Genomic DNA, 13,232 nt, shown 5'->3' on the forward strand with positions numbered 1-13,232 from the left:
TATTAATGAGTTTAGATTTTAATCCTATCGTACATTGTAATAAGTAAAAATGCCAGTAAAATATAATATAGCATTTTTTTGTAGTGTTACAAGACTACCATTACATTTTAGTAAAACCCATTTCAGGTTTTGTGAGCTACAAATTATACCCATGAAGCACTCAACAATATTTCTTAACTTTAACTCCCTGCAGATCTCTTGTATGCAGATTTACTCAATATAATGTTATAGTCTTGAACTAGTCTTCTAACTTATTGCTTAATGTTATCTTGTTACATTGTTGAATACAGTACATGGCTACTGGCTAAGCATCCAATTTGAAATCCTATTAAAGTTTTACACATTAATATTTTAATTCATATAGACCTTTTTGCAAAATCATGAACATAGTAACTTACACTTGTGGTACTAGTTAATGGCTGTGAAACTGGATGCTGAATACAGCAAAGTTACAAAAACTACTGATAACACAGAGAGGCATTGAATAAACAAGCACAAAATAAGAGTAGATGGAGTAACTGTGAGTGCCAAAAATAAAATGACAATGGGGACCAAGAATTTAGCTAAAGGGACCCCAAGAAAGAAAAATCTTCAAAGGAGAAGGCATTCTGTAAGATGGCCAGAAAAGTACAATATAAGCACAAGTAGGATCAAGACAGCCAGCAGTTTTAAGTGAATGCTGACAATGATGATACTTTAGTTCTGTACAGTATGTGTAGATGAATACATATTTTTGACACCAGGTTGCCATTGTCTATAAAACTCTTACCTGTCTTCTTGAATTCTGTGGATTTGGTACAGCTCACAACTAATAAAGCAGAGTAGGTTAAAAAGCACTGTTGCTAAATAAAACGTATAAAAGGTGGCTTAGTTTTAAGCCTGAAAGTTCTAAAAGTATTTGCCACTCTGGTGACAAATTTCAAACATTTCTATGTAAATTAGAAAAAATGCCTAAAGCTACTGAATATAGTAGCAGCTGTAAAGTTATGACACTCTAGAGGTGCCAAAATTGATTTTTATAATTTAAACAAGTCACATTTTAATATGAAGATAAAAACCCTTTAAAATTATACATTGCATTTTTATGGAAAACATTTTTATAGATCTATTCCTTAATTTATATGAATGAGACAGAAACTTGTATTGTTTAATAAGATTTTGATAAAAGATAGGACAAAAAAGCTTATCGGTTTTAATGATGTACAATACTACTTTATCAACTTTATCTATTAAAGCAATACATTTTATTAGGTCACAAAGTACCTAAGGCTTAGTTGTAATGTTTCATGCTGAAAGAAATAATTTTTATGTATTTTTATGTTTAATGGAGATTCACATTAAAACATTCATCTTAAGCTTTGAGCGGGAAAGTAAATGAAATATTTTTTCATAGGTGGGTTTCTTTAAGAGAAAATTTACAACAGAGAAAGAACAGCAACGTCGAGAAAGCTGGGACTACGTAGACAAGATTAAAGATGATTATTGACACAACGAGATTTTTAAATGGTAGCGAACACCTGGATAGGAAGAAGCAAATCAAGCTACAATGAAGAAAACAAGCAAAAACCTTCACATCAACAAAAAAGGAGAACAAATAAATTTGCTGCCATAGGATTTTTTTTTTAATAGGACTAGGATTTCAAGCAAACCCATTTATCTTCAAATTCCAGGAATACAGTATGTTCACTGTCGAATAAACCATCATATTCCACAAAAATAAACGACATAATAATATGGTGAGACCAACAAAGACAAGGAAAAATAATTATACATAGCTTGTGAAATCAAATTTATGTTTTTGTCAGCAGGACAAATTAAATGCACTTTAGCTCTTATATATGTTAGAATATATTCACTATACATCATCAAAAGATCATACAATTATACTATACCTCATGAGATGAAAATCTAAAATGGAATATGTGAAAATAACATTTCAGTTTAATAAGTGGTAATAAATTTAATTGTGCCTGCTGTATAAAAATGCACTGCTGTTAAACCTGTTTATAAAAGTGTTTCCTACACATATTTTATATTTATATATATATATTTGTCGATAGATAAGTCAGGTTTTTTAAGAGATTGACCCTTTCATTTCTTCTTGATAATTTCTTTAAATTGAACTGTAAGGTTTTAAATCTGAAAAAAGGGTGCCTTTTAGTCTTGCAGATGCATTGTAGGAAAAAATAAAGAGGTACTCACTCAATTGAAATGATCAAATTACTTATGAAAAACATGCAAGTACAAAATAATGTTCACTTTTAAACTTTGATCATTTAATTTTAAAAAAATTACAGTAATTTCTTTTAGAGATTAAAGCCATTGTCCTCATATACATAATTATTAAAGGTAAAACAGACACAATTAATTACATTTCAAACTTATTTTCAGGAATTAAAAATTCAGCATTAAACTCTATTACTTAGACAATTGTTTGTTTATGTAGTTATACAAGGTTAATCCAGAAGACACTAACAGATTGATAGACTCGATGTGCATGCACAATAATGGCAAACTATATGAACTGGATTAAAAACATAACTGATATTTGTTCCAGTTCTGCTTAAAAAGTGGCAAGTGTTTTGCAATGCAAAGTTTTATCAAGATAAATATCACACACATGACAGTCTCTCATTTAATAACATTTAAAAAGAAATCTAATTTCCCAGAAATGCTCCAGTAAATGAAGGTAAAGAACATTTTCCCTTTTGTATCTTATAAGGATCCTAAAGTATACCATGGTTTAATGGGGTGAAAACAGACAAGTTATAGACCTGGTAAAATATTTAAATTATAGTTTAATCATTAATCGGGGTCAATAGAATTCAATTTGGCAAACAATTATTGTACAGTATACCAAAATTAAATAAAGGTATTTTGTTTTGTAATGTACTGTACAGAACTATTTGACTTGAATAATGTACTATAGTAATCTAGTGTGCACAACTACAGTTGAATTATAGTTTACTACAGGTTCACCATGCCATTAGTACATGTTGCTGAATGCTGCAGAAAAGGAGATAACAGAAAAAATGAACTGTATAACAGCATGAATATTTTAAAAATGTATTTGTTTAGAATCAAAATTATGAAGTGATATCCAAAGTATAGCAATTTGTAAAAGATGAAGTAAAGCATTTTTTGTGCATAATTGACCACAGTTTATCATTACCCTAGTAATGAATTCAACATTAATGTTTTATAATTATCTTTGCTTATACTGTATACTGTAGGTTTTGTTTTATGGGATATTATTCTTAAACAAACTCAGGTTACAATGAACAGGCAGTTGGACTAGTGTGAAACTAAATAACAACTTCTCAGTATTTTACAGTTCAGGACATGTTCTACTACAAGTATAGCTAACATTATTGTTTAAAAAAAGTCAGTAACAAAGCTCAGTTTGAGAACAACTTATCCTTAAATGAATTCCTTTATTTGTTTTCTTAATAAAAGCCTTTGACGCTATGAAATGTTTATAAGTATAATGAGTGTAAAACAATCATAGTAAGTATAACAGTTTTTGGTTTATACTTTTCCTTTGGTTTTATTTAAAATTTAAATATTGACATCTGCACTGGAATATTAAAATAAATTACTGTATATTTTTTACAGCTTGTTTTGAATAAATCCCCTTTTATATAAAATGTGTGTATTTTTCGTATCTTTAAATGGCTACTAGAAGTAAAATGCAACCTTACAAGTAGGGAAAAAGAATGCTTGTGCTACATGCAGTACAATGTAGAACGTCTTTCAGCAAAAGTGACAAGTCCTTCATTGCTTTAGACTGCAGCATTTAAATACAGCTGCATTTCACAGTGGATTCATCAACTTCTTCTGTGTTCACCCCAAAGAGTGTGATAAGCTGAGGATGCACTCTGTCAAAAAAAAACAGAAATATCACATATACAGTATACTTTCTGTACAAGAAAGGATGTCTTTTGAGGTGTAGTTTGCTCTGTCTTCATAAAGACGTGGCTGACAGTCATCTTATTTTATATAGAAACAGAATTCTTGAGATGTGCATTTCAGAATGTCATGTAATTATGCAGAGTTCCATTGTCTGAATTCTATTGTTTATATACAATAGGATACCAGCCAAGTTCTAAGTAATTGTCTGGACACTTATGAACAAAAGCAGTTTAGAAAGTGGAACACATTTCATTTACTAACATTTTCAAGCTAGGGAATTGGCTGGAGATGATGTAAGCTAAATTTTGAACCAACTGCTTTACTACTTCCCAGAATGAAGATTTTTAAAGGTATTTTTTAATGGTTGCCAGGACGCCATCTTGGTTGGCGTAGGAGTCAAATTTCACACTTAAATTGTACTGTTGCCTGCCGTGATACTTGCCCAGTTTAGAATTAATTGGACACAATATTCAACCAAGGACAGGTTTAAAAATGGGAAAGAAACAAAAAATCAGGCTTGGAAGCCTAACAGTGAATGTAAATGCATTATAGCTTGGAAAATAAAAGGTCCAACAAAGAAAAGAGCTATACAATTTTCTTCAATTTCTAAATGTACCTAACTCAGATACATGAAAATTTAAGCTGTTTTTCTTTTGTCAAAAAAGCGTAAATAAGTGTTTGACTCAACAGCAGTGATAGTAAGGTTAGTCACGGTTGTTTTACCTGATACACACTTCTGAAGCCTCCATAAGGTCTCCATCGATGTTCCAAGGGTAGCTTCCCTCGGAGGATATCATAGGTGTGTTTTTAGAATCAATCTCCACGTTCTCCTCTAAGGTGTCACCCCAACCACTCCAGGGCCGTGGTCTGACTTTCACAGCCTGGACCGTGTAGGTCTCCACAAACGAAAAGCTGAACTGTGGGGGAAAAGTGTAAGAGACAGATTGTGATCTTTCAAAGTCAAACATTTCGAGTCACTTCTGTAATCTGAGCCCAGTGATGCCTAGTTAACTTCAGAAGATGTCTCCTCGATTATATTTAGGTTTACAGTTGAAACTTGACTTTATGACTTTATGAAATGGGTATAGAATATATGTTTAGAAAATTAATACAAATATCCATAGGTATTATGTACAATAAATGATAAAATGTTTCACTATTTAAATCATTGCTTACTTACCTTAGAAACCTGTGTGTCAAGTGCTTAAGAGAATGTCAGTCATTTTGGTGTTTGCTTCAGAATCAAAACTTGCTATATGTGATACTTTAGAAACACAAATGCTGCAAAGGAGCATGTTCAAAATTATTACTTTAATTATGCAGCAATTAATACTGCATCTCTAATTCATCATTAATTTATGAACAGCTGTAAATTTCATTAGTGAACACTTGAGAAAATGAACTTTTTCTGGTAGCATAATATATACATTTTAGACTATAAGCAAAAGTAGAAGAAAAACAGAATATAATTTGTGTAAAAAGTAAAGTATCACACAGCACAATATGTACAACTTTAAATTAATTAAGATATTGATTTGTTTTAATGGTTTAAAGCAAGTTTTGTTTCATAGTTTTAACAGTTTAATAATACCATCATTTAGATAGTTGAAATGATTCATCACCCAGCAATCTTTTGAACTCTTTTAATCTCTATCTGTCCACACAAAAACACTTTTCAATTCAAGTTAGATGTTAAAATTGCAAATACGTATTAAAGTTACCACTACTGATCTGTTTTATTACTCATCCTATATTATACTAAAAATGATACCAGTATTTTAAATCAAACAACACAGTGCAGTATATCCTCTGTGTAGTCTATAAATGGAATGTAGGTTAATAAATAGATGCTTAAGAAAAGAGTAGACAGACTGTACAGAAAAAAGCTAATCTGCATTAGTCTGAAAAGTGTTTGAGTAAAACCTGACAATCGGTGACTAATTTGTCCTGACAGGATGCTAATTCTCCTTAAGCAGGAAATGTTGTTCACTATATTCATGGCTACAGGATTTCCTTCCCCAACAAGCTTTTCTAGTTCAATAGGTCTTGCTCCACTTTGGAGAGATATCCCCCTTACTTGATTCTTTAAGCTGCCATATCTCTTCAGATGTTTTATGAAATCTGCCCTAGAAGTATTCCGCACTACAATGAGGGCCATACTCCCATTGTCCAACCTAAAGAAAAAGCATGAACAAATCAGTTTTTGTTTTAGAAAAGTGTTTATGGTGCAACTATGAGCTATCGCGTTCGTATACAGGATAATTTAAAAAATCTGTTTCTACAGGTCTGTTCACTCATCCACCTTCAGTTCCCTTGTTCTGCTGAGGATTGTGGAGCTCTGTACATTTTGTCAGAAAAATAATATTGGCAACAATTATAAGAATAACAACAGCCTATTAAAACCTCAAACTTAATTAACCATTGGCTATTTTGGCCTGAGGTCCAGAAAGAAAAACATTCTGATGCACCAATATAAGAACATACTGTATATGTTCTGGTATTATTTTTTTAAATAAAATTAATAAATACAGTATCTACAGTAGCAGTAATATAATGCAATGAGGTGTGTTTCAGATCCCTTTTTACTTTCATCAATATTTTTAGTTTCTTTCTGTGACATATCTAACAGAATTAGTTCTGTGTTTGCTCTGGGGAGACACTGAAATTTAAACATCATTATAGGGAGGTACAGGTGTATATATTTACAAAGAAGAATCAAAGCTAAGTGACACCCTTGAGGACTGTGGACAGATGTTCTGCTCTTAAATCTGACTTGCCACCCAATTTAATCAGAGTAATTATCTACCGATTATTCCAGTCAGACGCCTTGACCTCGGCAGTCTGATCCAGCTACTGATTCCAATCCCTGAGATTACTGAGTCCACTACAGTCCTCATCCTCAGAAGCTTCAGACTGCCCTGGGCCAATGATGGATCTCTGGGACTCAGGCCAAAATCTCAAAGAAGATGTCACAATTTATAGACTTTAAACTAATTCCTCACGCAACACACTGACCTAGTATTAGGTGCCAGACCTCTTGGTGCCATGGAACACAGGCAAGGGATAGCCATGATGCTGATATTTAGAAAAAGGCCCTTTATTTTCTGCCATTCCTCTTCATCATCTAATCCAAGTCACAGAGAAAAATATTTAATTAAAAAGAAAACATTTTAAGTGATACAATAAACTAACAGTTTAAAAATGTGTACATACCAGTATTTGGGGGACTATCCTTTGTAGAGTCATTTCTGTAAAACAATTACAAAGACTCAAGAATGTTAGTCAGCTTTTTCCAGGAAGGAGCCCTCTGGAATGTAACATGAGCACTCACCACAGCTACTGTAGGTATGTCTCAATGATTTAGATTTCTTCATTGCAATTTACAGTGTCTAAGGTCTGAGTGATTTACTCAGAAAAAGAGATGGCACATGGTATTCCGCCATGGTCCTGAAAATTGGCATTCAAACTTTGAACATATCAATGACTTTAACGACTTTTGTTTAAAAACATATAGACATGTTATAACAGGAGCATTTACATGTAAATATGATTAAAATAAGCACCTGGTAAAAGAAAGGCACTGTTGTATGGGTTTAAAATTACATTTAATGTATTACATGCCCAAACAATTTCTGAAAAATTGTGTATCTCCCATTGCTGTTAGACTATAATAATGTTTTTTCCATACACAGCAATAAACAAACCAATTTAAAGGCAATGCTTATTTTAGGCAATTGTATTAATTGAGTAACATACTGCATTCTACCTGTTTTGATTGCTTCACTGCAGGCAATTAAACTAGGAGATGGGTTTCCTTTAGTGATTAAATAATTACATTTCAGTTTATAGCAGGCTTTCAATCAAGATTATAAAGATGTGCAAGTCCTTGTTTGGTCACCTACCTACTTTTTCCTTCAGCTACTTTCTGGGACTGTGTCAGAGGTAAAAAAGATAATTCACAGTCTTCAGGCCTAAAAATAAATATAAAAAAAGAGGAAGAGATGAAAATTAACACATCAAAGATATTTCTTTGGAAAGTTGTTTGCCCCGGGAGGGATTAATCTATGTGTGATAAACGAGATCTTCTGTAGCTATACCAAATTTTTGATAGCAAATGGGTAAAATTCCCTTGTAGGCAGAGCCAGATTTTCAGATAAAGGGTAGAAGATTTCCATCTGTGTCACTGTACTTTCAGAAAGAGGGTGACAGACCTTATGGATGAAACAATCCTGCTTACTTTAGATTTGCCAGTGTTTTGATTACAGCAAATTCCCTTCTCTGGTTGGAAGGCATCCAGCGGTGCTTTTCTGCCAAGGCCAAAGTCCTCCCACCAAAGCCAAACATAGCTGAGAAGCCAAAGCGGAGCAGCCTGCTGTGGGAACTAAACGTACAAACATCCACCGACTGGAGATGTCCTGCAGATTGAAAGAAAACTTCCAATTAGGGTGATGGTGACTACTTTAATAGCTCTTAACATCGGTACAGTATATGTATCACACAGCTACTTAGGTGATAGGACATTCTGACATTTTCACATCTTTCAAAACAAGCACTCCACAATGACACCACATCCATACGCAGCAAGCAGTTGTTCACTAATTCTTCTTATAATGTAACCGACTGATATTGCATGTAAACCTGAAGTTTCCCAGTAAATATGTTCAATAGTGTTAATTTGAAGGGAAATCTGTTCCATTTTTCCAAAGTTGTACAGTGCCAATGGATCTGGTGACACTATCAGTTGGCCTTTTTAAAATCATTAGGTTGATGACCTTGTTTTGCCTCCCATATATATGGGAGACACTGTGCTTCATTAATTATTTATCATGTGCTGAAAATCACAGCAGTTGTCTTTTTCACATGCATAAAGTTTCCTTAATTAAATATTCAAAAGCCCGTGATTGGCCCTAAATTAAAATTCCATTCCTATTCCTTCAAGGTGTCCATTTGTGCAATAGTTATTTTAGAGACAAAACCAGTTTTTCTGCAGCATTCTTATGTCCAAGAAGAAAGTGGACTCAGGAATAAAGACTGATAGTGCTGCATAGATAAAGAGAAAAAAACATCTAAGCGATAGATGAAGCATGAAATCCATATACAGTACATCAACAGGCATTAATACTATAATTTAAGTAGTTTTCACCCAAATAGCTATAACTGTATGAGTTTCACTCTACAGTTATGTTTTTTGCACTACTGTTGTAACCTACTGTAGATGTAAACTTTTACAAAATGAGGAACACATACAGTAGTATGACACTACACCCAAGGATGAACACTCATACTGAGTCTACTTTGGGGCTAAAATACTGATACTAATAATTATTTAAGATCAGCATTTTTGCTATCTGGGTATTATTTGTTTTAATTTTTAATTTTGATTTTTAACTTTTCAGATTTTTCTTCCTTACGCTTCCAAAAACACACTAACGATATATAATCCACTTGCTTTGTAGCTCTTTTAAAAGCAGATATTTCCGGTGTTTTTTTTTTCAGGGTCTTTCCAAAATATGCTTTTTTGAACTTGATTCAGAGCAAGCAGTAGCACTGTCCAAACAGCAAATCCTTGTACTCTGGATCACCCCGGTTAAAGATTATTAATGAAGAGTCTATGTGAAAGAAAACATTAAACAGAAGACTAAACAAAAAACCAAAAAAGAAACTCTCTTGAGCATATACTGTACAGCAGGTCATTATTGGGTTGATTGCTGGGCTATAAACGGTTGATGGCTCCTAAATGTAAATATTTTTAAGCATTCAACAGAAACATTAATTTGTCATTTGTTGGTTTTTTTGGTCATGTAAGTAATACTTTGCAACACTAGGCTGCAAATAGTCTCTACTTGCCTTTCAATATTGTGCTGTTCTGTCCTATTAAGCCTTGCTGTGTCTGTTGTCCAAGATGTTAAAGGTAATAAGACAATGTCCACTAGGGGTTGCTGTTCAGCACAAAACTGTTTCACTACTCTTTCATGAGAAGAATGTCGAAAAAGAAATGGGAATGAAATTATTTGCTAATATATACCTATATCAAACATATACCAAATAAAAAGTAATATATAAAGTAGTAAAAAGTTCCAATTAGTGTTTTCAATGATAGAAAGTGGATAATGGAAAATAAACCTATAAGATTGGTGTATACACAATGCAAAATATTTGTTTAATTTATTCTATGATAAATTAAAGCACGGCCTTTTCTGTCCATTGTTCTATCATTTAAGCTTTCATTCCATGGAAATTATATTTAAACCCCTAGTTTGGTGATGGTACATATGTAATTTCATGCCAAACGTGGAAGTCAAAGCTGGAGCACGCGGTCAACTGTCTTTCATAGCAAGGCCTGGAATACCAGCACAGTGGAGAATCCTAGGCAGGACAGAACTAAAAGTGGCAAATATAACCAGAAGTGCATTATAATTTTTGCATGGAATTTCAGGCTCTGGAACCAAATGCATGGTTAAGAACTGAAAAAGGACAACCGTATGGCAATACATGCAGTATGTAAATGAAAGCATGATCCTTTCAATGAAACAATTTTCTGGGAGATACATCTGACACATGGCCCCTGGGGATTATTTATATGTAACAGCTCAGTTTCATGTGACCTGCTACCACATCTAGCAGTCAGAACACAAGAAAGAGAGGAAAAAAGCTTTGTGAATTGACAAAAAGAAATCAAGCTTGCATTAAGCAGCACATTGTTCTATATAAATCTTGCTTGAATGTCATTCATGGTTACAAACATGGAAACTGTTTCTGATTCTACAGATTGCCTAAATAGCTCAAGAAATTTTAAACAATTTCATTTTGTATACAGTACATTGAATATTGATACACTTAGTCTTGTGTACGATACAGGGCTAGACATTTAAGTGACATAGCACATCTATGTACAGTATATATTAAATAAAGGAAATTATACCCATGATGATGTGCATGGTAGCAGTAACTGGATGTCTTATTCCATGAACAGAACATGCAACTACATCGGTGGAACCTGTAAAGACATAAAGAGAGCCTGCTAAGTTATATCCTCTAAAAGTATCTAAAAGTAATATTCTCTAAAGTAATAAGGCCTATGAAGATTAAAACTGGCTGCTTTACTTAATGTGTTCTTTGTATTCTGCAAAACATTAATATTATGTTTTAAATAATGAAGCTGTGAAGACAGACTTTGTGAACCATTTACTATGCTACATACTGTCCCTAATATACTGTATCCATTTATACCCATCCATACATCCAGCCCATTTTCTAACCGTTTCTTCCAATTCAAGGTCGCAGGGTAGCCAAAGCCTATCTTGCCAAGAAACAGGTGCAAGGTACTCACACCTAGGACCAGTTTTCCCAGAAGCCAATTAAACTACCAGAATGTCTTTGGACTGGCAAAAACCAATGCAAACATACAATACAAACTCATGCAGATAGCACCTAAGGTCCAGAATTGAACCCAGGGCCCCAGCACTGCAAGGCATCAATGCTAAACACTGGACCAGCATGCTGCCCTCAATTATAGAAAGACTTGCCCTCAATTAACAGCAACATATTTGACTTTTTTCCTTCGTGGATATATTTGTACAGTTACTGATTCAAAATCAGTACTGGCTTATTTTTTATTAATGTACTTCAAAAATACGACACAGTACTCTGAACGCTTACATCACATTTTATAGCCAATTTAGTTGTATTTTACAGCCAGAAATGGAAAAACATAATTTCATAATTTCAAGTTTAAGGTTAACCTTATAAATAATGCAAATTCAATCAGGCAAATACAGCAAATACAGCTACATCCAAGTATCTATCCATTATTAGAGAGATGCTTATCCTGGTGGGGATGTCAGTTCACAACAGGGCCATGGAACATGGGACAATTTGAAACAGCCAATTAAATCTACACAGCATGTCTTTGGGAGATGGCAACAAACTGGAGAATATGTCTAAAACCAATGTCCAATATGGCAAAAACGCGCACACTTCACACAGACAGATGCCTAAGGCCAGAATCAAACCCAGGACCCCATAGCTGTAAGCCTGCAGCAGTAACTGCCATGACACCATGCAACTATAGGTAGTGATCTCTTTTCCATTCAGACAAATTTCAAGCGATAAAAGCAGTAGAAGATGAACACTGAATAGCTGTACACCAACACAGCTTATATAGAGAGACAGACACATTAAACAACATCGAATGAGTCTTAAATTCATTAACATTTGTTACATTTTTAATGTTCCTCTGTATATTTATTCTAAATAGATCTATCATGTGCTAATTAATTTCCCGCAAGGGGCCCCACAAACAGTGGTTACTTTTTATTTTGCAAACTCCCATGAATAAACTGATGATGACAAATTTTCTTCTAGCATCTTTTTGCATTTAATCTTCACCCTAAATTGGGAAATAAATCGTATTTTTAGTAAAATTTTTTAGTTTAAATAATAATAGCTTTTTCAAACTAGAATATCACGTGCCTGATAGCACAGTTTCCTTAAATACTGTATGAAAGCATGTAATATAATATACAGTATATAAAGATCGGCATTATTATTAATTGCATTACAAATTCTACTGATGAGCAGTTAAAAAACCCTATCTGAGTAACTCCAAATTAACTGGCATCAGTTAAACTCATTTACCATTCTGGCTGTAGTAACTAAAGAACAGGTGTCTGTATTTGGTCTGATTACAAGGGAGAAACAAACAGGAAAGCAGTGTGTCCTTGCTGGGTGAGTAGACATTTCCTTTCATATGGTTATATTGCAGTTCTGGCTTAAATTCAATGGGCTATAAAAATGATCCGTATTAAACAATTAAAAAATGGTTGTTGTTTTAACAATTTTGGCACGATGTGTCCTGCACAGACACCTACATAGTAGGTTGCAATAGTGAGTGTGATGTACAACTGATGTGACCTCCCAGGCTGCAGAAATTCAGAGCCCAAATGAAACAACTCTGCAGATACCTGTCAATTACTTCCTACTCTGGGAGTTTCCATATGCCAGGTTAATCACTGAAACTGAAAACTAAACCCAACCCCTGCATACACATCATCTCAGCTTCATGGAGAGAGCAGCTTGGGCATGAGAGGAGAGGAGTAATGGCTTGCTGTTCTTTGCACTTAATATCCACTTTGAAGGCCCTTTGCTTCATATTTTAGAATATGGAAAATAGCTGATAAAATGGCATACTGTACTGTAGGTTTTGAGCATGGTTTGCATGTATTTTCCTTTTTTTTTACAATCAATCCTGAAACAATAGAAGGAATACCATAATTGTATGTATTGTGGACAAGCACTGTATAAAAAATAATAATACATTT

At 33.6% G+C, this 13,232-nt stretch overlaps 2 protein-coding genes across 3 annotated transcripts in view; one reads left to right on the forward strand and one right to left on the reverse strand.

Annotated features, from left to right (window-relative positions):
* itga4 (integrin alpha 4) overlaps positions 1–3,647 on the forward strand; it is a 39,944-nt gene extending 36,297 nt beyond the window's left edge. The window contains exon 28 of the mRNA XM_088605157.1: positions 1,394–3,647. Coding sequence (XP_088461283.1) covers positions 1,394–1,486 — 93 coding nt within the window. The 3' untranslated portion in view covers positions 1,487–3,647. The remainder of the gene's footprint in view (positions 1–1,393) is intronic.
* Positions 1,600–13,232, reverse strand: part of cerkl (CERK like autophagy regulator) — a 50,466-nt gene continuing 38,833 nt past the window's right edge. For both annotated transcript variants that reach the window (XM_088605159.1, XM_088605158.1), the window contains exons 6-13: positions 10,835–10,909; positions 8,150–8,327; positions 7,815–7,883; positions 7,126–7,160; positions 6,928–7,036; positions 5,990–6,086; positions 4,636–4,829; positions 1,600–3,878 (exon numbers count right to left, since the gene is read on the reverse strand). In XM_088605159.1, the coding sequence (XP_088461285.1) occupies positions 3,797–3,878; positions 4,636–4,829; positions 5,990–6,086; positions 6,928–7,036; positions 7,126–7,160; positions 7,815–7,883; positions 8,150–8,327; positions 10,835–10,909 (839 nt within the window). In that variant the 3' untranslated portion in view covers positions 1,600–3,796. The remainder of the gene's footprint in view (positions 3,879–4,635; positions 4,830–5,989; positions 6,087–6,927; positions 7,037–7,125; positions 7,161–7,814; positions 7,884–8,149; positions 8,328–10,834; positions 10,910–13,232) is intronic.

The sequence above is a fragment of the Lepisosteus platostomus genome, chromosome 14 (assembly GCF_059453375.1).
Source record: "Lepisosteus platostomus isolate fLepPlt1 chromosome 14, fLepPlt1.hap1, whole genome shotgun sequence".
NCBI lineage: Eukaryota > Metazoa > Chordata > Actinopteri > Semionotiformes > Lepisosteidae > Lepisosteus > Lepisosteus platostomus.